Below are 24,614 nucleotides of genomic sequence, written 5' to 3' on the forward strand. Positions count from 1 at the left end.
ATAATTTATTAATACATCTCAACAGCTAGGGATCTACTCCTGGATATCCTCCCCACAAAGTTTATATGGGAAAATATACCCATTTAACAAGACCCCAACAATGGTTTGTTCTGTTGGGGTTCAGTACTTACATTGAATATGTCTCTGGATGTATGGTCTGGAAAGTCATCATGCTCCAGAGTCATCTCAGGGCAAGCATAGGGATCTGGTAAGAGTGCCCCTATAGACTGAGTTATGGGTAGTGTCCAGCATCAATCCCTCTGTCTTGGTTCCACCAGAATGTTAGTCCTTATCCTGGTCTCATTCACCTCATTCTGTCTCCCTGCCAATAGTTTTATAGAGTTCCAGTCATCTTAGACAGCTCAGATTATTTCAGATAGATCTCCTCAGGTGCCAGATTATTGGCTCATGATTCAGATTGGACCTCTATTGTCCACCCCGATTGCACAAATGGATTCCTTTAGTTAATAGGCACCATCTATGGGAGTAATAACGCCACCCATTTGAAATCACATTTTGACCATTTCAGTTATGAACCTAAAATATTTAACTTGCCAGCTTTTTCAAATTTACAAATAAGAGTCTCAAACTATATATCTGTGTATTTTTCTGATAATGCCTGCCGTAATGCACAGTGTCCCGTATCGGCGCATGATTGCAGGTGCAAATGGCAGATTATTGTGATTTCTTCAAAAAGTATAACAATCCTCATCACAAGATTGTATGTACATGTAGAAATATATACAGGTATACAGGTATCTAATTTAATAAGCTATCATCTTGCTGACACTCGACTCCATGACTTTTTCTGGGAAGCGATAATCACATTTTAGCTGGTAACTCTTGTTCCCAAGATGATAAAATCAGATGGGTCTTTTCATAAGACTTTTGACCATATTTGAACCATTTCTTTAAGTGCCATGGGCCTCAAGTTAATGAACAAAATACGATTGTGCCATACAGTCCTGTGAGCATTCTAATTACATGCATTGTAAGAGGATTCAATTCAACACTACAGCTAAGTCAACGCCTAGTCTAGAATACTGAATGAAAACCCTTATTGATATATCCTTATGTCCAGTTCATGCATTCTGGATGACTACCCCTATATAACACCCCTCTCTTGGAATCCCCCTGACCCCGCTGAGCCAAGAAGTAGTTCTGTTTTGCAAGTTTAAAAGGTTTATTTGATAATTTAAACAATAGATATATATATATCACACTTTATAATAAATTAATAATTGAATATCACACTTAATCTGAGCAGTAATCAATAATGGATAGTCCGGCACTAGCACACTTCTTTATAATCAATGATGAGTGGTTATAGGATGGATAAGATAGCAACAATACTTTGATGGCTTCAAATGGATGCAATGTGGAATGAAATGCAGTACAGAAAATAACTTGATAGGATTTCAGCAAAAGACAATGTAATCACTTTCTTGGACAATTCACCCCCCTTTTATGCAATGCAAGGAAATGGAAGGAAAGCACACAGTTCTCAGAAATGCAATCAAATGTAATTCAGTTCACCCCAGCAAGCTTAGACTACAGAAGTTTGAAACACAGGCCCCAAAATGCTTTTATATGTGATAGCAATGAAGTGAAAAATATGCTAAAATGCTTTTAATTCCCTCTAGAGGTTCAGGGTGAGTGGTATCAAGTTAATATTAGTCCAGGCTCACTCTAATAATGATTCAGGGATGGTTCTTAAGAGGCAAACGAATTTTTAGCAAGGAAAGCAAGGAAGCTGCTGTTTTCACACGTGGAGAATTTGCAAATCGCGGTAAAATTCACGAGTGCGTTTTTCGCGATTGCGGCAAAAGTGTATGGAATAGGAATGCGGTTCGTTGAAAAGTCAAGATTCTAAGCTTTCAGAGGAAAGTTAAACCAAGTTCCTAGCACAAGCGGTTACAGAGTTATGAATGATTTTGTGAAGGTTGTTTTTCGGATTGAAATTTTAAAAGTTCAAAGTGACAAGTGACAGCTAGCAGCTAGAAATGACAGGTGACAGTTAGGAGGCAGTTCTACTTAGATTAAAATAGATTGAATTATATTATTTTAACTAAGAGATTGGTTACAGTTCTGCTAGGTACTCACAATATATCTTTGAAATAAATGGGCCTCGCCACGGATCTGGTCAGGTTTTCTTCACTCGCCACGGACGGTCTCTGCGCACAGCGGTCTGGGTCAGCTCTCTGGTTCTGATCAGGTCTGTGGGTCCGGATACAGTGGCCTCCGGTTCAGCTGGTCTCTCTCTGGATACAACACTGCTCTCTGGCAAATGGCAAGAGTTCTTGCAAAGAATTCAAACAGCTCGCCTGGCTGTGATAATGGCAATGATTTGAGGCCTGCTAAAGAGGGATTTAGCTTGTAGTTGACCTCTCTGCTACAAATTCTGAAGTAAAGTCTTGGTCTCTGAAGGTGGATAGATTGAAGTCTCTATGTTGGCTCTCTGGAGGTTGATGGAGGTAAAGTATGGATTTTCCCGGCAGAGCGTCCAGCAGCAGATGGAATAGAATGTCCCTATCTGTCCTGACTGTCTGCTTTTATGTGTTTTGAAAGTGGGTGAAAAGGCTAGCTTCCTAGGCCCTACCCCTCTCCACTTGTCATTGGCCACTTCCTCCTCTTCCCCTTGATTGGGGAATGAAATGAAGTGTCATCATGATGAGGTCTATTTATGATACAGAGAACCCACGCCTGTCAACTTTACACACAATCTATATTTGATCAAAAGACATATTTGCACAGGTACACATTTGTTTAAAATTACATGCACCCATCACATATCACAGGAGGTATACCCTGTCCAAATCTGCTCTCCCTGGGAGCTTGCATTCAGAAATGGCAACATTTGCACTTTTTAACTGGTTTCGTACTATCGGACATTACCCCAAATTTATACACATGTGCACAATGAGTATGGACATTAATTGATGAAGTGTCAGATTTTTAACATGCATACATTTTAAGTAATACCCTCTTAACTGCTAGTTTGCCCCCAGATCATGCCACCGGTTCTAAAAACCTCTTAAAATGTGGGCAGAAAAATCACAAGAATTATGGTATCATTTAAATAATTATGACAAGTCCGTACTATGAGTTATTCATCTTTTTCTAAAACCATATTCTGGCTCCAAAGGGGTGTGGTTTCCCCCCAGCACAAGGTTGAATTTCTGGTTTTTCCAGTTCTGCCAAGTCAGCTTGCTCTCACAGGCAGTGCTCCTCCCCTTTCCTTCCAGGAGGAAGCCACTTTTACGGCCCCCATAATAAAACATTTGCCTGGGCCCTGGAAGGCCCATTGTTCAAGAGGAAGCCATTTATGGCCACTTGGATAAACCCTCTGCCTGGGTCCTATGTTTAGTCTCTAGCAGTCCCTTGGTAATTCAATCAGAGAAGTGTCATATCCCTTTTGGTGAGAACAGCAAAAGGCAGCTAGGCCTGGGAACACAGCAGTTGTGCAAGTCTCAACTCCTGTCAGGGGTAGCTAGTGGGCAGAATTCAGTTCCTTAAGCCAGGCCCCAGCTAATGTCACTTTTAGTTACCCAGTTTTCTGCATTCAAATAAAACTACCAATTTTTACATATGCAGCTAAAATGCTGATTCTAAGTTTAAACTATGACATTTAAACAATTGCAACCTATGTGACACTCAAAGTAGGTCACTCATTTCTTTTAAACATTTAGATTTTTAGTGTCTTTCAGTCCAAATTTACTTAAACTGCTGAAATCCACAGCTCAGCCAGTCTTGTTATAAACCTTCAAGTCACTTCAGAATATAAGTTTACATTGTATCCACCTCTCAGTAAGTCTTTCTTTGGCCTGCCTTGGGTTCATTTATTTAGTTTTACACAAAAAGAAAAAAAAGTCTGGTGGTTTTAAAACGCTGGCTTTCTGATAGTGGTGAGTACTGGTAATGCACCCATTTTTGGGATTTAAGAAAATGAATTCCCCACAACTCTAGGTTGCTTTTGGCAATCAGCATTGCCATTCCCAATGGTTTCAGGCTACTGTGTGGGTAGTCCAATGGCGGTTTTAGGCAGTGCCCTTCTGTGCCCATAACATCGGCAAAATGGGTGGCAGCCTATTCTTCATGCACTTCCCTGGGCATTTCCTGGGAATCTCTAGCCATCATGATGTTTTCAATGCCAGTACTGCACAGTTTTTGAGGTAGGGCTCGGATGCATGGGTAAAAACATCCCACAAGCCCCCCTCTTGCGATGGCCATTCTGTTTCACTGATGGAACTCGCAAGACCTGGGATGTTTCCTCATCTTCTTCCAATAGATGGCACAGTTCAGCATCTTTTCCTCCATCCGGTACTGATCGATCGGTTCTCCTCGCCGGTCCTGATGGGAATATTGGGCGGTACACCGGGCCCCTTGCGTCTCTGCTCCCGGTCTCCTTGGCCCGTCTCCAGGTTTTCTTTCTCCTAGGACGACAAAGGAAGAGCGGCAATACCTACTCATAGACATTTTTCCCCCACCATTGATATAGTGGGGTGGCATATAAATTTATAGTCAAAACATATGAACATGCACATTTCTTTTTGCATTCAAAAACGAAAACACCCACATTGAGAAACTCAGAATTTGATAGGCGATATGTAGGATATTTTAAGTTAGAACTGAATTAATCTGAGACAGCACCCTCTAGGATTCCAGAGGATTCCTCCAGTTGTTGCAGAGTGTGCCTGGGATGGCAACACTTCAACTGGTTAATGTGGACCCACTTGTCTTCCCCCTTTGCCAAACCGCCTTTGGGGATGCGGATCTTGTAGGCCACAGGGGAGATTTTGTCTATAATCTCAAAGGGTCCCTTCCATGTAGGCAAATATTTCCGCTGTTTTGCCTGGTTTCTTTGGAAGTTGTATAGATAGACCCGGTCCCCCACTTGATATTCCTTCCTGGAAGTTTTCAGGTCATAGTGGGTCTTCATGCTATCAGCTGATCTTTCTAGATTCCGCTGAGCATAAGCAAAAGCATGTTGAAGGTGTTTCCTTAAATTCTCCACATACTCATGAGTTGTGGAGGCATTTATCAGTGTCTGCTCTTGGGTCCTGTAGAGCAAATGCTGAGGAAGCACCATCTTGCGCCCAGTCATCAACTCAAATGGTGACATTTTGGTTGCAGATGAAGGGGTAGATCTGATGGCCATTAGAACCAGAGGTAATCAGATATCCCACCTTGGCCCAGAATCTGCCACAAACTTCTTTAATATGCTCACAATGGTTCGGTTATATCTCTCTACTGCCCCAGAAGAAGCTAACCGGTAAGCAATATGCAACTTCCTTTTGACCCCCAGTTTCTCCCACATCTTTGTCATCACTTCACTGGTGAAGTGGCTACCCCTGTCTGACTCAATCCTTTGAGGTAGACCGAAACGGGAAAAGATGTGGTTAATCATCAGGGCAGCTGCAGTTTCTGCCTTGCAATTTGGGGCTGGGAGACATTCCACCCACTTGGTAAACAAGCATGTCACAGTCAACATGTACTTATTCCCCCTAGCAGAGCGAATCACGGGGCCTACAAAGTCAATTTGTAAATCTGACCATGGCAGTGTCATCCCCCTCTTTTGGAGAGGCGCACGGTGCGTGAGGGATGATGGCTGAAATTGTGCACACACAAGACACCCCTTCAAGTATTGGTCGAGGTCCTGCCCCATGTGTGGCCAGTATGCAACCTCTCTTAAGATTTCCAATGTTGTGTGAAACCCCCTATGACCGGCGGTGGCCGCATCATGGGCGTGACTTAACATCAGACTTTGGAATGAGGTAGGAACCACCCACTGATCGTGGCCAGCTTTGGATTTCCTTACCAGCAAACCGTCTTGGACCCAGAACATTTTTGGACATTTCATCAACACCCTTAGGTCCTCTTTCCCAATGTAATCGGTATCCGTCAGGGGAAAGTTCTCAGGGTCCTCAAGGTGCTGGTAACATTTACCAATTATTGGATCCCCCTTCTGAGCGGTAATCAAATCAGCATCAGGGATCTCCTTACTCCATTGTGCAATTGAAAGGTCGTTGTGAGCATTTGCCTGGGACCTAGTGATAGCAGTGACCTGGATTTCCCCCAACAGGGTCTCAATCTCAATTAGATCCCCTTGGATGGCCCCGGTTTTGGCCAGCTGATCAGCTAAGTCATTTCCAGTTTTGTCTGGTCCCTCTACTTTGGAATGACCCTTGATCTTTTTCCAATAGATGGTCATCTCATTCGAGGTGACCAGATCATCAATGTTTTGGATCAACTTCCCATGTTTCAAGGGTTTGTTGTAAGCACATAACATGCCTCTGGTTTTCCAATTAACCAGGTGCTCCACGAACCCGTTCCGTACATAATCCGAATCTGTGATTATGACCAGTTCGTGGAGTTGATGCTGGACAGCAGTGAGGATGGCCTGATGCACAGCCATCAATTCTGCCACCTGACTACTTCGGGGACCAATTTTGTATCCAGCAGAGGGTTCTGGGGACTCATTCACCCATGCATTCCCTACGCCGGCCACCAGTTCTTTCTCCCCGTCGTTGTCAACATGGTAAGAGCATCCATCCACATACACAGTGGGCATTCCCTCACACTTGTCTTCTTCAAAGACTTTGTGGGGGGAATTAAGGTATGCCTCCGTGTTGTCCTTTATCTTTAGACTTTCGTCCTCGAGACAGTTTTCTCTGGCACAATCATGCAAGTCAGCCAGATCTTGCGCGAGGGGACTCTTCTTGTTTTGGCCATATCGGACCTCCACAGGAAAGCCTTGCATTGACAGAATCCAGGAAGTGATTCGGGAATTACTCACATTTCCGGCCCGGTTTCTGTCACTTTGGAGATATTGCAGAGGCTGGTGTGGAGTCTCCACTATGATGTGTTCCCCCTGGATAAACGGGCGGTAATTCTTCAATGCCCACACCGTTGCCAGGAGTGCCTTCTCACAATCGTTGAATTTTTCCTCCACAAAGGATAAAGTTTTGCTCGCATAGGAGATTACTTTATTGACCTTGTCATGCTTTTGGTATAATACTGCCGTCAAGCACGTATTAGAGAACCCCGTCTCCAGGAAGAACTCCTTGTTTCTGTCAGTGTAAGCTAGGCAGGGCGCTTGTGAGAGGCTTCTTTTGAGTTGTCTTACTGCCTCGGCTTGTTCGGGACCCCATTCCCACTTGACCCCCCCCTTCAGGAGATGAATCAGGGGTCTGGTGATCTCTGCGTAGCCCTCAATGAACTTTCTGCTGTAATTAGTCAGTCCAAGGAGGCTCCTTAGTTCCCGCAGAGTTGTGGGGTCTTTCAGTTTCTGAAGTGCTTCCACTTTCTTTTCCTAGGGACAGAGACCCTGAGGAGTAATCTCATGCCCCAAGAAATTAACACGGGTTCTGCACCACTGAGCTTTTTGAAAGGAAAGTTTTGCTCCGGCAGCCCTCAACTGTGTCAGAACATAACGATCTCCGCTATGTGTTCCTCCACAGATGAACTTTTGATGAGGACATCATTTACATAAGCCAGGTTACCCCTCGCACCCAGGTCGGGCATGGCCTTAAGTAGGAAAATGTTGAATTCATTGCCGGAGTTGAGGTATCCGAAGGGAGTCCGGGTCCATGTATACTGCTGGCCCCCAAAGGTAAAAGCCAGCTTGTATTGGTCCTCCCTACTGACCGGCACGGTCCAGTATCCATTGGTCAGGTCTATTGCAGTGAATACCTGTGACCCCTGAATCTGGGCCAGCCCTTGGTCAATGTAGGGAAGAGGCCATCGGGAAGTATGGACCCGTTTGTTGAGCTCCCTAAGGTCAGCGCAGAGTCTCCACTGGCCGTTTGGCTTTAATATTCCCAGCACCGGATTATTGAAGGTGCTGTGGACGGGACGGATTATTCCCCTGGACTCAAGGTTCTTAATTATTTCAGTAAGGGACTCCATTGATGCGAGAGGCAAGCGATATTGCTTCACAAACACTGGAGTCATGCCAGGGTCCGTGGGGATTGTTGTTGTGTGGATGTCGGTGCGACCACAGTCATATGAGTCTACCGCAAAGAGATCTTGGAAATCCAAGAAGACTTGTTTCAACTTTTGCTTCTGTTCCAGAGTCACACAGGCATCAGCTAGGTTGACTCTCTCTTCCACCATCTGCCTGAAGCCTGGAAAGACTTCTGGTTTGGCTATCTCCGCGGCCTCCTCCAGCTGGGTGGAGAAGTCCCTGGTCAGAGTGCTGATTTGGACCGGAGGCTTCAGGTGGGACAGGCAGCCCTCATGGACCTGGAAAATCACCTCATCCCTCCTGAAGTCACAAGTCACATCTTTCTTACCATAGGGGCAGGAAGTGTACACCAGGAAGTTCCCCCCATGCCGGGTAAAAATCCTGTCTGGTGTTGTATTGTCATCACTGTCAAAGCAGTCCTTGGGGATTGGCCCTAACAGTTCATTACCTAAATCGATGGAAAAATGTTGTTCATCAACCGCCATTCCAATAATGGTGCCTGCGGCTAGAGTAATACTCTTTAAGTCACTGTTATCCACCTCTATTAGAATGGTGTCATGTTCTATGTTGACTAATGGTGTTGGGTTTACCCCTAACCCTTGCTGTTGGAGAGAAGCGTTTAGATGTATGTAAGCATCAGGGTTTTTCAAATGTTGTCCTCTTTTAGCTTTCACTTCCAGGGAGAATTGTCGGGTCCTTTCTGGGATGGTGACTTCCTCTTTGATCTGAATTTCAACTGCATAAGGTAGCAATTGAGCTGACCTAAATGCTTTTTCTGGATCATCAAAGCCCATGGGATTATCCGCTAATCGGGACCAAGCTTTGAAGTTTATTAGGTCCAAACTAATGGCAAAGCGATTGAGAATGTCACTGCCTAAGTAAAAAGCGGCAGTGACGTCTCGTACGACCCAACAATTGTGGACTATGCTTTTGTTGCCAAAAGAGATTTTGAGCATACACCTGCTTGGCAGGAGATGTTTGGAATTTTGTGCTTCCAGGTCCATTTCCCATTTGTCTATCAGTTTGAATGTGGGAATGGCTGGATCTTTTGGGAGTTGGCGGAACATGGCTTCGCTGATGAAGCTCTTACCGTTGTTCACACACACTCGAGCGAGAACAGAGTCCTTCCCATCATTTAACTGAACAGCGATGAACAACTGCTCTCCAATTTGCTGAATATCAGCCAGGCTCTGAGCTGATTTCACATCTTTCTGGACTATAGGAGTGGGAGTTTCTGATTGTGGATTAGTAAAGAATTTCAGAGTGTTTCCTTCCAGCGTGGAGTACCACTTTAGACTGAAAGGAAGGTTGATTTTCAGAAATAGAGAGGACCCCCCATCACCAGTCTGTTGTCCTACTGCTATTACTGTCAGGTCTGGAATTTGGCTATTCTGGAAGTGAAATTCTACTTGGTCAGATTTTTGTTCAACCATGTGGCAGGTGCCGTTTAAACTAACATGGTTGACACTCTGTTTTAATTTTATTGGTCGGCTAGTCTGGGTCCAGAGGACCTTGTTTACGCAATCTATTAAGGGTGACAACCTCCTCAGGAGGTCATTCCCCAATAAACAAGGGGTGCCCTCTGGAGTCACTACTATAACCGGGTGTTTCACCTTGTGTCGCCCGATCTTAATGTCCAAGTTTGCAGTCCCCTCAACGGGAATTTCCTTCCCGTCAAAGTTCTGCAGTTGTCCAGGAAGAGAGGTGAGAGGAATTTGGTAATTCTCTCCCCTTCCTGCATTCAGTTCGTCAAAGGCCCTTCTGGACAGAAGGGTAGCTTGAGATCCAGTGTCCACCAGTGCCAAAATGGTACCCTGCCCCTGTACTTGTACCGGGGCATAGTATCTTCCCTCCTTCTCCTCAAGGGGGCACAGATAATGCACATTTTTGGACAACTGGTGGGCTAACTTTCTGGTTTTGGACATCGCTAGCGAAGAGATTTGGGCAGAATTCTGTGGAGAGCCTTGGGAATCTGAAAGAAAAAGTTGGCAACTGGAGATCAGAGCCATTGTGGGTTCCCCTGGCTCCGGTTCCGGGCCGCCCCCCCCTTTTTGGAGGCAGTCACCAGGATGGGTTTGAACCAGGGGATTTTCTTGCTGTTGGTTCTGGGATGAGATGGTGGGCAGCGGTAGCTCAGTCTCCACATCTCCCCAGTCTGGATTTGCATCCCTAGGGACCCATTTTTCTTTGGGAGGAGTTCCCCCCTCTCTGAAGGAGAAGATCCTTTTCCCAGGATCCTCTGAGGATCCCTCTCCCTCAAATTGGAAGATCTGTACCTCCTCCTCAAACTGAGTCTGTTAGGTTCTTTTGTTTCTCCTACCCCCCCTCTGCTCCATGGGAGGCAGGCTTTCAGGGGCAGGAGATTTTGCTTCCGGTTCCTGGGTTTCCAGGGGCTGTTTACAAGTGAGGAAGGAAGCTTCCTCCAAGGCTTTACACCCCCCTTCCCTTTGTGCCTCCTCCCTGGGAACCGGTGAGTTATCGGGGTGCTGCCCCCGTCATTGTTCTGGAGCACCAGGTCCAGAGTTGGGTGCGTTCTGCGCTGGCATGCCGATCTGAGGGTTCTGCTGAGCCCTCAGTATGTGACCCAGATCCCGCGCCATGTTTTGAACCTGGCGCTCAACTGGGAAACCCGCTCAGGCTGATACGGGGCCCTGTTTTCTCCCCTGGGCTGATCCCGGGAAGGGTAGCTATCCCTTCTTTGGTAGTACCCCTGGTTGGGAAGATTTGGATACCCCTCCACCCTTGGCCTCCCCTCTCCCGGATTCGGTTGTCTGGGCTCAGAGAATTGGGGAAAGAAGGGTGGAGGATTTTGGGGCTGGAAGTTGGGTGGATACCTGGGGAAGAAGTTCTGCCCAGGGTTTGGTGAGTTTCTGCCCTCCTGTGAGAAGTTGGGAGGGAAGTTCTCTGGGTTAGGTGCTTGGCTGGACCCCCCCCCTTGGGCTGGAGGAGTCCACACATAACCCACGATGGGTCTGTTTCCCTTGTAATGGGGGCTTACATAATCGGGAGAGCGAGGGACCCCATTTGTGGGGCTGCCTCCCTGGCTCCCTGTCTGTGACTGGCCCGAGGACCTTCCGGGCCTAGCATTATTAGGTGCAGGTAGGTTTTTAGGCCCCCGCATCTCCAACTCTAAAACGGGGGTGACCTTTACCTCTGCCACCTTGGCAGCAGCAGGGGTGTTGTTGACTTTGGGTTTTTGGGCGCATTATTTTTATTTTCTATTGGCTTCTGCACCTCATAGATCCGGGTCGCCTGTTCAATGACCCAGTCTAAAGATCTTTTTTCGTGAAAATCCCTCACGAGCTGGGTCATTATGTATTTGGGCAAGGCATGGGAAAACGTATTAATAAATTCTCTGCTATCCGTGCGCACCCTTCTTGTGGTCTGTGCAAAAGCACGCTTTAACTCCTGCACAAATTCTTGTGGGGCCTGATCCTCCCCACATTGTAAATTGTAGGCTGCCTTGCGAGCCTCTTGAGGATTTCTATGAGTAGAAAAATGTTTCAAGATGGCCGCCTTATAGGTGGACCATCTTAAATGATTTTGGTCCTCCAGCCCCGCAAAGAAACTGGAGTATTCCGGGGAGAAGGTCCACTTTACATATTGAATACAGCTTTGGCTGTCCTTCAAATGGAAAGTCTCCATCATTTGCTCAAACAACTCTAAGTGCTCCCAAACAGAATACTTGGCGTTCTTATGATAAGGCGTGATGACGCTCCTGATTGCCTTAATCTGCTTTAAGTGGTCCTTAAGCAAGGCCCTTTTTGTCTTATTGGCCCTTTTGGTCCGGGTAACCCTGGTCCATTCATCTTCTGACTCAGAGGCACTGCTCCCAGAGGTTCCCGTCTGTTCTTCCAGGTTTTCCCGGATTCTGCGAGCCTGGGAATGGCTGGCAGAATGTGGGGACCTGGTCTCCTGTGTCCTGTACTGCTCAGAGGAGTCTTCAGATCCCTCCTTGCTGCCAGGATTTGATGGGTACCCCCCCCACTGACCTAACTGGGCAGAGGTTTTCAGGATGCCTACTCTCCTGGGGTTCCCCATCAAATTGCACTGTGCTCGGGTGCCCGCCCCTCCATTCCTGGGTGGTACTGGCCTATGAGCCCCATGCTTCTGGCTGGATAGTAATCTGCCATCCTGTGGCCCTGTGCTCATGTGCGCCAGGGGAGATGGGGGTGGCAGAGTCCAGGGACTGAGAGAGATAAAGGCCTCTGGTACTAGGGCTCCTGGGGTTATGCTCAGGAGTTTCTCTTTCCCAGCGAACCTCATCTCTATCCGCCCCTGCTCCCTGTTGCAATGCAAGAGCCTGCGCCTTCAGTTCCTCAGTTAAGGCCTTACTAGACTCTATCAGTCTCTCCTGCATCGCTACCTGTTGTTGGAGTCTATCATTGTGCTGGCAGAGAGCCTCATTCTCTCTCTGTGCCTCCTGATTAGTCCTGGAGCACTGGGCCAGTCTTTGCTGCAGGAGGGTTATCTCCTGAGCTGTGTCCCTATTGGCCTGCTCCTTTCTTGCCAGCGCATCCTCCACCCTCCTGGTGTGTTCTAACAAGTTCTGGTGTTCTTTTTGGAGGTCACCCAGCCCCTGGAGGGCCAAGTGATTTTCTTCTGTTTTTCTTTTTAAATGGCAGACTTCCTGGCCTAAGGCGTCTCTTTCCTGGCTAAGAGCCTGCATTTGTGCCGCCAGGTCGTCCCTCTGCCTTTGAAAGGCACCAGCTTTCTGGCGTTCTTCATCAAACTCTGCCTGGGTATCCAGGTCTTTCAAAATCAGCTTGTTGCTCTCTGCCTTCACTCTATCTAGATGACTTTGCAGGGTGGCTACGTGCTCCGTGCATGCCCTGTTAAAGTCTAATTGTTGCTCCAGCTTTTTCTGGCTCTGCAGTAAGGAGTCCAAACTGTCTTGGTGCTCCTTCTGCAGGGCCAGAAATCTAGTATCCTGGTCAGCCTTTTCCTGTTGCAGTATATCCATGTCCTCTTTTATTTTAATGATATACTGCCTACTATCATTTTCTGACTCCTGGCTCCTCTGCAGCCTCTGCTCAGAAGAGTCCAGATCAGATTGGGCCTTCTGTAATGCCAGCAGTTGCCTACTCGCCAGATCTTGGCCTTCAGCACATTTGTCCTGCATGGCTCCCATATGTAAATATAAATATGCCGCTACCCTGGCAATCTTGTTGTGCTCATCCTTGGCCTTAGAGGACATATATAGTTCACTCAGGGCCACATGTAAGGGACCCTGGTCTCTCCATATATCTGACCCTGTTTCCGTGATCTGGGGTGCGATTGCTTGCAACCAGACCGTCTGGTCCTGATGAGTCCACTCACCTCTCACAAATAACTTATGTAAGAAGTGCTCTCTGGCTATTTTCATGTCTACTAAGGTCGTCATTCTAGAGATTTGAGTTCCTTCCTGACTTACAGAAGTTTGTATTTTATTTTTGCAAAACAGACCTTTTCCTTAGAGCGTTCCTTTGAGGAGTGCTTTACAGCGTAACACAGCGTGGTGATCCGACCGGATATGTGTATCTGGTCAGCTGGCACGCTGTATTAATCTGCACAAATGGTAGATCTAACCCAAACGTCCCGCTCGAGCCCCCAATTTGTAAGAGGATTCAATTCAACACTACAGCTAAATCAACGCCTAGTCTAGAATACTGAATGAAAACCCTTATTGATATATCCTTATGTCCAGTTCATGCGTTCTGGATGACTACCCCTATATAACACCCCTCTCTTGGAATCCCCCTGACCCGCTGAGCCTTGAAGTATGTGATAGCAATGAAGTGAAAAATATGCTAAAATGCTTTTAGTTCCCTCTAGAGGTTCAGGGTGAGTGGTATCAAGTTAATATTAGTCCAGGCTCACTCTAGCAATGATTCAGGGATGGTTCTTAAGAGGCAAACGAATTTTTAGCAAGGAAAGCAAGGAAGCTGCTGTTTTCACACGTGGAGAAATTGCAAATCGCTGTAAAATTCGCGAGTGCATTTTTCGCGATTGCGGCAAAAGTGTATGGAATAGAAATGCGGTTCTAGGTTCGTTGAAAAGGCAAGATTCTAAGCTTTCAGAGGAAAGTTAAACCAAGTTCCTAGCACAAACGGTTACGGAGTTATGAACGATTTTGTGAAGGTTGTTTTTCGGATTTGAAATTTTAAAAGTTCAAAGTGACAAGTGACAGCTAGCAGCTAGAAATGACAGGTGACAGTTAGGAGGCAGTTCTACTTAGATTAAAATAGATTGAATTATATTATTTTAACTAAGAGATTGGTTCTGCACAGTTCTGCTAGGTACTCACAATATATTTTTGAAATAAATGGGCCTCGCCACGGATCTGGTCAGGTTTTCTTCACTCGCCACGGACGGTCTCTGCGCACAGCGGTCTGGGTCAGCTCTCTGGTTCTGATCAGGTCTGTGGGTCCGGATACAGCGGTCTCCGGTTCAGCTGGTCTCTCTCTGGATACAACACTGCTCTCTGGCAAATGGCAAGAGTTCTTGAAAAGAATTCAAACAGCTCGCCTGGCTGTGATAATGGCAATGATTTGAGGCCTGCTAAAGAGGGATTTAGCTTGTAGTTGACCTCTCTGCTACAAATTCTGAAGTAAAGTCTTGGTCTCTGAAGGTGGATAGATTGAAGTCTCTATGTTGGCTCTCTGGAGGTTGATGGAGGTAAAGTATGGATTTTCCCGGCAGAGCGTCCCGCAGCAGATGGAATAGAATGTCCCTATCTGTCCTGACTGTCTGCTTTTATGTGTTTTGAAAGTGGGTGGAAAGGCTAGCTTCCTAGGCCCTACCCCTCTCCACTTGTCATTGGCCACTTCCTCCTCTTCCCCTTGATAGGGGGAATGAAATGAAGTGTCATCATGATGAGGTCTATTTATGATACAGAGAACCCACCCCTGTCAACTTTACACACAATCTATATTTGATCAAAAGACATATTTGCACAGGTACACATTTTTTTAAAATTACATGCACCCATCACATATCACAGGAGGTATACCCTGTCCAAATCTGCTCTTCCTGGGAGTTTGCATTCAGAAATGGCAACATTTGCACTTTTTAACTGGTTTCGTAATATCGGACATTACCCCAAATTTATACACATGTGCGCAAGGAGTATGGACATTAATTGATGAACTGTCAGATTTTTAACATGCATACATTTTAAGTAATACCCTCTTAACTGCTAGTTTGCCCCCAGATCATGCCACCGGTTCTAAAAACCTCTTAAAATGTGGGCAGAAAAATCACAAGAATTATGGTATCATTTAAATAATTATGACAAGTCCCTACTATGAGTTATTCATCTTTTTCTAAATCCATATTCTGGCGCCAAAGGGGTGTGGTTTCCCCCCAGCACAAGGTTGAATTTCTGGTTTTTCCAGTTCTGCCAAGCCAGCTTGCTCTCACAGGCAGTGCTCCTCCCCTTTCCTTCCAGGAGGAAGCCACTTATACGGCCCCCATAATAAAACATTTGCCTGGGCCCTGGAAGGCCCATTGTTCAAGAGGAAGCCATTTATGGCCGCTTCAATAAACCCTCTGCCTGGGTCCTATGTTTAGTCTCTAGCAGTCCCTTGGTAATTCAATCAGAGAAGTGTCATATCCCTTTTGGTGGGAACAGCAAAAGGCAGCTAGGCCTGGGAACACAGCAGTTGTGCAAGTCTCTACTCCTGTCGGGGGTAGCTGGTGGGCAGAATTCAGTTCCTTAAGCCAGGCCCCAGCTAATGTCACTTTTAGTTACCCAGTTTTCTGCATTCAAATAAAACTACCAATTTTTACATATGCAGCTAAAATGCTGATTCTAAGTTTAAACTATGACATTTAAACAATTGCAACCTATGTGACACTCAAAGTAGGTCACTCATTTCTTTTAAACATTTAGATTTTTAGTGTCTTTCAGTCCAAATTTACTTAAACTGCTGAAATCCACAGCTCAGCCAGTCTTGTTATAAACCTTCAAGTCACTTCAGAATATAACTTTACATTGTATCCACCTCTCAGTAAGTCTTTCTTTGGCCTGCTTTGGGTTCATTTATTCAGTTTTACACAAAAAATAAAAGTCTGGTGGTTTTAAAACGCCGGCTTTCTGATAGTGGTGAGTACTGGTAATGCACCCATTTTTGGGATTTAAGAAAATGAATTCCCCACAATTCTAGGTTGCTTTTGGCAATCAGCATTGCCATTCCCAATGGTTTTAGGCTACTGTGTGGGTAGTCCAATGGCGGTTTTAGGCAGTGCCCTTCTGTGCCCATAACATCGGCAAAATGGGTGGCAGCCTATTCTTCATGCACTTCCCTGGGCATTTTCTGGGAATCTCTGGCCATCATGATGTTTTCAATGCCAGTACTGCACAGTTTTTGAGATAGGGCTCGGATGAATGGGTAAAAACATCCCACAGCATAATATGAGTTCAATAATCAGTAAATTTCTTTGGCTCTATACTTTGATGTAGGTCTGGGCCATCTGCTTCTTTGTTGGTTTGGCCTTCAATCAAGTCATTAATAATTCTTTCTATCAGGGTTTAGTGCCCATCTGTGTCCTTATCCTGCTGGAGCAGAGGGGCAGCTCCACCCCTTTGCATCATGTGGCAGTCTCCTGTAACAGGTCAGTTGGCAGTCAGCACGGCACATCACCACAAAATGACATGAATTTTGGGGGGATAATTCAGAGTTCACATCTATTAGCTTGGTCATTGTTTATTCATTGCTATTGTTGCACATGCCTATTTTGTCACACTATGTAGCATTGTTCATCTCATCATGTCCATCTCACATGGATGGCTGACAGAATTCATTCACTGACATATGGATGTACTTGTGGAATGTACCATGGCTATGGTACATGCCATCTGTGTGATGGCATGTGTCATGTATGTGTATTGGACATGCCACTCACAGGCCAATGTGTGATGGCAGTGCTACCTAGCATGCAGCAAATGTGTTGCTCTTCCATGTAGGTGTCATCAGTGTCTGCGTTTTGGGTCCCCTTCAAACTCAGTGACAGTGCATGCATGGGAGGGTTATAGTCATGTGGGACATGTGTAAATCGTGTAAATCATGTAGTGGTTCTGTAGCTTGTCAGGCCTATTTGTGTGCTGTGGTGCTAATGCCTGTTTCCATTTTGTGTCTTTCATGTTTTTGCAGGGGATGACGCACTTATTGCTGTTGAGGTTGAGGAGATGGTGCAGACCCAGGAGGAATCTCAGGCAGGACCAGGCACCAGTGGGGGTCGTGGTGTGGTGATGGGTGAGAACCCAATCTTGCTGCAGAACATTCTACCTCCCCAGACCTCTATTCATGTGTTGATTGGTTAGTGTTTTTGGCAGGGATTCTGTTCTGTCCAACCCACCTGTACCAGGGGTAGAACCCTCTATGGGGATGTCAGTGTTGGTAAGTCCGCCTTTGGTGGTTACGGATGCAGGGTCACACTCCACAACATCTGATCCTGTTCCTGGGCCAGCAGATCAGAGGGGGAATGTAGTCCTGCAGCCTCAGGCAGTGTCGGCACAGCAAGGCGCAGACCGCCTTGCCCCAAACAGGTGTGGTACCCACCGATGCGGTGGCCATACGCCACCAGGCAATACCGCATGGGAACAATCCATTTATGGTATGGCAACCCAACAGGCAGCATCAGTTGAGATGATGGCTCAAGCAATGGAGAGGGTGGCCACTTCCATTGTCCTCCCTGACAGGCAGATGGAGCTACTACAGCAGGCAACAGACTCCATTTGCCAATCACACAGGGAGGACATGTTGGCGTCCAACAGGGACAGACGGGCGGCACTGGAGACTCTACTCCAATCGATATCAATAGAGTCCCAGGGCCACAGGGGAGCCCTGAGGGTAGAACTCCATCACCTCAGGGAGACTCTTGTTGACCTTGAGGCTTCCACTAACTTGAGGACAGAACAGTGGCTGGCAGCTGGAGCGGCTCACACGTTCGCTCTCAGCTGAGATGCAGGCAACTCGGGAGGAGATCCATCAGGTGCTGCATGGGGATCTCCGCACTATAATCCTCCAAAACGAGACCTTCCACACTTGCATGCTTGCTGCCATGGAGGACCATACTAGGGCTTTGCGTGGGCTGCCTCCCATTGCACCACCACCTCCTGTGGCAGCAGCAGAGGGTGATGATAGCGACAGCAGCAGTTCTCCCACATTGGCATAGCCGTGCAGGCCATGAGCCCATGGAGGTGTTTTTTTTTCCAACATCCACACAGGTGGGTGTTGGTGCGCACCCTGTCTTCGGACCTCCTGGGTGCCCCCCCCTTGTTTTTGTTTGTTTGCAGTGTGTTGCCTTGTGTGGCTCCCATGGGCATCCACTGTATTCTGGCTGGGCACATGCAGGCTTGTCCTGAGTTTGGGTTAGATGCTTGGGTTCGTGATACACACACCCCTCCTGCTTCCCGTTTCCATGGGCTTGCAAAGGGTGTGCCCAAGTGACATTGACTTACACGGTGATGTAGGACTCCCATGGGCTGTGTGGGCCATCTGTAGTCAATACTGTGTATACATTCGTAGTGGATATTGTTGTTGAATTGTACACTGCATGGTGTATTGCTATGTGCTTGTGCATCCATGTCTTTCGCCTAATTTGCAGGTTAATTCCTCATGTCTTCACAAGGCCGTCTACTTTGGAGATGGAGTTCATGTTGTAAGCAGTGCACTTGGACATTTGCGTGGCAGCAGCACTGTACAGTTGGAAGTGGCCGATGTGCTGGCATGACCAGGTTGTAAGACTACCACTACTTTAACTTAGGACTGTCATGTTTATGCTATGTTTGAGGTTGTGTAGCTGCATTGAATTGTTGGTAAGTATTTGGTCATGTGTGTTGTTAGTTCTACATTACTGGGAGCCTATTGTGTGTGGGCAGTTTCCATTGAGGACACTGTACTTTGACACTTGTGTGATGTTTTGGGGATTGCGTTGTTTGCTCTCACATAGCATAACATGCCATGGTGTGTTGGGTGGCGGTGCTGGGGAGGGTTTGGGTGACATGGCACTGTTGTCATGTTGTATTTTGCAAGGGGGTAATAATTATTGCAGCATAGAAGTGTGTCTTTTGATGACACAGCATTGGTGGTGTTTGTGTAAGTAGGGCACAAAATGTAACACTTCCAGGTGACCAATCTCAGGCTGGTTTGGTTGTGACAGTTGACTGTCCCTTATGTCATCATCATTGATTGTCAGCTAGCATGTGCCAGAGCTGTGTGCACTCCACAGGGGTATGATTTTAGGTGAAGTAATTATCCACCAGCTGTGTACGGGCTGCCTCACCCCGTGCCCTTTCCCCTCCCATGCGCAGCAGGCGTGCTTGTGGTTGGGGATGTGGAGGCACCACCATGTCCACCGGCAGGCCCCGGCATGTTGCAACGTTGTGCAGGACACATGCTGCCACTGTGATCCTGCACACTACTGGGGGAGCGTATAACAGCTGCCCGCCAGTATGGTCAAGGGAGCGAGCACTCCGAATGTGCGTTCCACTATGCCCCGGTTGCAATATGGGCTGTGTTGTATCTTACTTCGGGTGGCGTGGCGGGGTTCCCAATTGGCGTCATCATGTGGGTGCTCAGAGGGTAGGCACTGTCCCCTGTGGACGTGGTGATGGGTATCATTAGTGGGGTTGTGACATTGCTCAGTATCTGACATGCATGCATATGCTGTGGCATTTATACCCACCGAGCAGCCATGTATCGCCATGCCGCCCAGCTTCTAGGTCCCGGTCTAGGGTTGACATTCTGTAAATGAAACTGTCATGGGTGGGCCCTGGATAGTTGGCATAAACTGAGGTGATGATTCCCTTGGCATAACATACTAACTGGACGTTGATGGAATGCCAGTGCTTGCGGTTTCTGTAAATGTACTCTGATGCCCTGGGGTGACGTAGAGCCACATGGGTGCAATCAATGGCACCTAGCACTCTGGGGAAGTGTGCCACCCTGTAAAAGTCCTGGACGACAGCCTGCCTTTCTGCAGGTGTTCTGGGCAGGTATATGTGCCTGCGGACTGAAGGGTGTGCAGTCATGATGGCCAACACCTGGTGTAGGCAGCATGACTGCGTGGCCTGTGACACCCCCCCCACTATAGCAGTTGTCGGTTGAAATGATCCAGTGGCCAAGAAGTGCAGTACATTGAGGACCTTCTGCAGGGGGCCGAGTGCTTGGAAGCACAGGGTGGGTGATGTGAGGTCATCCTCCCACTCACTGACCAGGTTGAGTATTATGTGAGGTGGAAACCTGTACCTCCCATATACCTGGTCATCAGGCATCCCAAAAAGGCTTGTTCTGGGTGTAAAAATTCTGGCCCTGACTATCCTCCTCCTCCTCCTGCGGTATCCTACGGACACTGCTGCTAGGAACGGTATATTCAACCTGGTGTCTGAGCTTGTTTGTTGTTTACACGCACTTTTATGCTGCGCGGGTCGACGTACACCTGCTTCCTGCTGGCGTACGTCTTTCCGGATTGGCGTGTCTTTTTTGGCGCACGCTTAGTACGTGTTGTAGGCGAGCGTGTGGCCGTTCCGCACACTTGCCTCCTGTACTTCCCCGCCCACCCCAGTAATACACGTACCCCGCTCGCCCAGGCCCAATCGCATGTAAAACTTCCTGCGAGCCCCTGAAATACACGTACCCTGCTTGCCCAGGCCCAATCGCGTGTGAAACTTCCTGCGCACCCCTGAAATACACGCACACACTATTTTTGACACAGCGGGTGTCCGTGTTTGTCGCGTACCCCTTTGCACGTCATTTGTCCTAGAGGGACACAGTATGGGACATTCATCAGAGCTGTATATACGTGCTTTTTGTTAGCGCACATTTTTTTAATGCGCAGGGACGCTACCGCCTGCCTTCGTGTGGCTGACGTGTGTTGATGTACATAGTTGACTTTTGCTTTGTCTCATGAGATCGCCATTTCACTGCTGGGGGGCAGGGGTGCTGGTGGACATGAGTGGGGGCCTGCTGGCAGGTGCCCTGCACTGCTGGGGGGTGGGGGTGCTGGGGGACATGAGTGGGGTCCTGCTGGCAGGTGCCCCTCACTGCTGGGGTGTGGGGGTGCTGGGGGACATGAGTGGGGGCCTGCTGGCAGGTGCCCTGCACTGCTGGGGTGTGGGGGTGCTGGGGGACATGAGTGTGGGCCTTCTAGCAGGTGCCCCTCAGTGCTGGGGGGTGGGAGTGCAAGGGGACATGAGTGGGACAAGAGTGGGGGCCTGCTGGCAGGAGCCCTGCACTGCTGGGGGGTGGGGGTGCTGGGGGACATGAGTGGGGGCCTGCTGGCAGGTGCCCCTTACTGCTGGGCGGTGGGGGTGCTGGGAGACATGAGTGGGGGCCTGCTGGCAGGTGCCCTGCACTGCTGGGGGGTGGGGGTCCTCTGGGGACATGAGTGGGGGCCTGCTGGCAGGTGCCCCTCCTTGCTGGTGGGTAGGGGTGCAAGGGGACATGAGTGGTGGCCTGCTGGCAGGTGCCCTGCACTGCTGGGTGGTGGGGGTGCAAGGGGACATGAGTGGGGGCCTGCTGGCAGGTGCTCTGCACTGCTGGGGGGTGGGGGTGCAAGGGGACATGAGTGGCACATGAGTGGGGGCCTGCTGGCAGGTGCCCTGCACTGCTGGTGGGTGGGGGTCCTGGGGGACATGAGTGGGAGCCTGCTGGCAGGTGCCCCTCAGTGCTGGGGGGTGCGGGTGCTGGGGGACATGAGTGGGGGCCTGCTGGCAGGTGTCCCTCACTGCTGGGGGGTGGGGGTGCTGGGGGACATGAGTGGGGGCCTGCTGGCAGGTTCCCATCACTGCTGGGGGTTAGGGGTGCTGGGGGACATGAGTGGGACACGCGTGGGGGCCTGCTGGCAGGTGCCCTGCACTGCTGGGGGGTTGGGGTGCTGGGGGACATGAGTGGGGGCCTGCTGGCAGGTACCCCTCACTGCTGGGGTGTGGGGGTGCTGGGGGACATGAGTGGGGGCCTGCTGGCAGGTGCCCTGCACTGCTGGGGTGTGGGGGTGCTGGGGGACATGAGTGGGGGCCTGCTGGCAGGTGCCCCTCAGTGCTGGTGGGTGGGAGTGCAAGGGGACATGAGTGGGACAAGAGTGGGGGCCTGCTGGCAGGAGCCCTGCACTGCTGGGGGGTGGGGGTGCTGGGGGACATGAGTGGGGGCCTGCTGGCAGGTGCCCATTACTGCTGGGGGGTGGGTGTGCTGGGAGACATGAGTGGGGGCCTGCTGGCAGGTGCCCTGCACTGCTGGGGGGTGGGGGTCCTGTGGGGACATGAGTGGGGGCCTGCTGGCAGGTGCCCCTCCTTGCTGGTGGGTAGGGGTGCAAGGGAACATGAGTGGGGGCCTGCTGGCAGGTGCCCTGCACTGCCCCTCAGTGCTGGGGGTGGGGGTGCAAGGGTACATGAGTGGGGGCCTGCTGGCAGGTGCTCTGCACTGCTGGGGGTTGGGGGTGCAGGGGGACATGAGTGGCACATGAGTGGGGGCCTGCTGGCAGGTGCCCTGCACTGCTGGTGGGTGGGTGTGCTGGGGGACACGAGTGGGGGCCTGCTGGCAGGTGTCCCTCACTGCTGGGGTGGGGGTGCTGGGGGACATGAGTGGGAGCCTGCTGGCAGGTGCCCCTCAGTGCTGGGGGGTGCGGGTGCTGGGGGACATGAGTGGGGGCCTGCTGGCAGGTGCCCTGCACTGCAGGGGGGTTCTGGGGGACATGAGTGGGGGCCTGCTGGCAGGTGCCCTGCACTGCTGGGCGGTGGGGGTGCAAGGGGACATGAGTGGGACATGAGTGGGGGCCTGCTGGCAGGTGCCCTGCACTGCTGGGGGGTGGAGGTGCTGGGGAACATGAGTGGGGGCCTGCTGGCAGGTGTCCCTCACTGCTGGGGTGTGGGGGTGCTGGGGGACATGAGTGGGGGCCTGCTGGCAGGTGCCCTGCACTGCTGGGGGTTGGGGGTGCCTGGGGACATGAGTAGGACACGCGTGGGGGCCTGCTGGCAGGTGCCCTGCACTGCTGGGGGGTTGGGGTGCTGGGGGACATGAGTGGGGGCCTGCTGGCAGGTGCCCCTCCCTGCTGGGGGGTGGGGGTGCTGGGGGACATGAGTGGGGGCCTGCTGGCAGGTGCCCTGCACTGCTGGGGGGTGGGGGTGCTGGGGGACATGAGTGGGGGCCTGCTGGCAGGTGCCCCTCAGTGCTGGGGGTGGGGGTGCAAGGGGACATGTGTGGGGGCCTGCTGGCAGGTGCCCTGCACTGCTGGGGGGTGGGGGTGCAAGGGGACATGAGTGGGACATGAGTGGGGGCCTGCTGGCTGGTGCCCTGCACTGCTGGGGGGTGGGAGTGCAAGGGGACATGAGTGGGACATGAGTGGGGGCCTGCTGGCAGGTGCCCTGCCTGCTGGAGGGTGGGGGTGCTCGGGGACATGAGAGGGACATGAGTGGGGGCCTGCTGGCAGGTGCCCCTCAGTGCTGGGGGGTGGGGGTGGAGGGGGTCATGCATTGGTGGTCAGTAGTGCAAGCTGACATGTGGCTTGCCTGGGGGCATGCCCATGGTGGATGGGCTGCCTGCGGGACATGACCAGGGGTGCAGGGTAGTCCCCTGTGTTGTGGGCTGCCTGCAGGGGCCGTGGAGGGTCTAGAGCGAACCCCAGATTTCCACATACCCAGGCCAATCGCGTGTGAAACTTCACGCGAACCCCAGATTTACACGTACCCCACTCGCCCAAGGCCAATCGCGTGTGAAACTTCCCGCGCACCCCCAAAATACACGCACATGCTATTTTTGACACAGCGGGTGTCGGTGTTTGTCGCGTACCCCTTTGCACGTCATGTGTCCTAGAGGGCCACAGTATGGGACATTCATCAGAGCTGTATATACGTGCTTTTTGTTAGCGCACATTTTTGCTCACATTTTTTTCATGCGCAGGGACGCTACCGCCTGCCTTCGTGTGGCGGACGTGTTTAGGCCTGTGCGCATCTTTGCCCGTGCGCTGTTTTTCCCTATTCGATTCCATGAATACGTGTTGTAGGCTAGCATGTGGGCGTTCCGCGCACTTGCCTCCTGTACTTCCCCTGTGACGCCCACATTTTCACGAGTTGTTCCCCATGCTGCGTGTCACACCCCGTGTTACGCCTACTTTTGTTATGTGCGCCGTGCTATGTGCGCTTTCGCTGTGGCCGTAGCGCACGCCGTTAGTTGACCTGTGCGCCGGCGTGCGCCATGCAGATTTTCAGTGCACATCCCAGATGTTACTCACGCACGGACTTCCATGAATCGAAGTGTGTGGGTTTTGCTGTGATTTTCGCACTTGCACTGCGATTTTCGCACTTGCACTGCGATTCGCACGCTTGCACAGGAATTTTCAGCGCACATTAATTCCATGAATTGGCCTCTGTGACGTTTGAATCTATTGTAGGGTATCAATTGACTGTGTTGATTTTTACCAGAGTAAACACCAATTAAGCAATGTTCCCATTTTTAGAACGCTTTGGAAATATGAATTTAAATTTGAAGAATATTAAATCTTGAATTTTGCTTGCGAATTCGATGCTGTGAATGTATTGTAACAAGGTGTTAAAATGTGTTATTATAAAGCTGTGTATATTAAACTGTTGAAAAGTTGAGAATTCAACCAAAGCAATTAAAAAAATAAAATAAAAATGTTACACATTGGGGGCTTATGACAAGGGCATTGT

General features: G+C 49.5%; 1 protein-coding gene across 2 annotated transcripts in view; it reads left to right on the forward strand.

Annotated features, from left to right (window-relative positions):
* Positions 1-24,614, forward strand: part of PKHD1 (PKHD1 ciliary IPT domain containing fibrocystin/polyductin) — a 4,356,595-nt gene that overhangs the window by 2,668,291 nt on the left and 1,663,690 nt on the right. The window contains exon 50 of one of the 2 annotated variants that reach the window (XM_069605754.1): positions 17,101-17,202. The exons of the other annotated variant lie outside the window; for it this stretch is intronic. Coding sequence (XP_069461855.1) covers positions 17,101-17,202 — 102 coding nt within the window. The remainder of the gene's footprint in view (positions 1-17,100; positions 17,203-24,614) is intronic. 2 annotated transcript variants of the gene reach the window in all.

The sequence above is a fragment of the Ambystoma mexicanum genome, chromosome 4p, assembly GCF_040938575.1.
Source record: "Ambystoma mexicanum isolate Mex_15411 chromosome 4p, UKY_AmexF1_1, whole genome shotgun sequence".
Taxonomy (NCBI): domain Eukaryota; kingdom Metazoa; phylum Chordata; class Amphibia; order Caudata; family Ambystomatidae; genus Ambystoma; species Ambystoma mexicanum.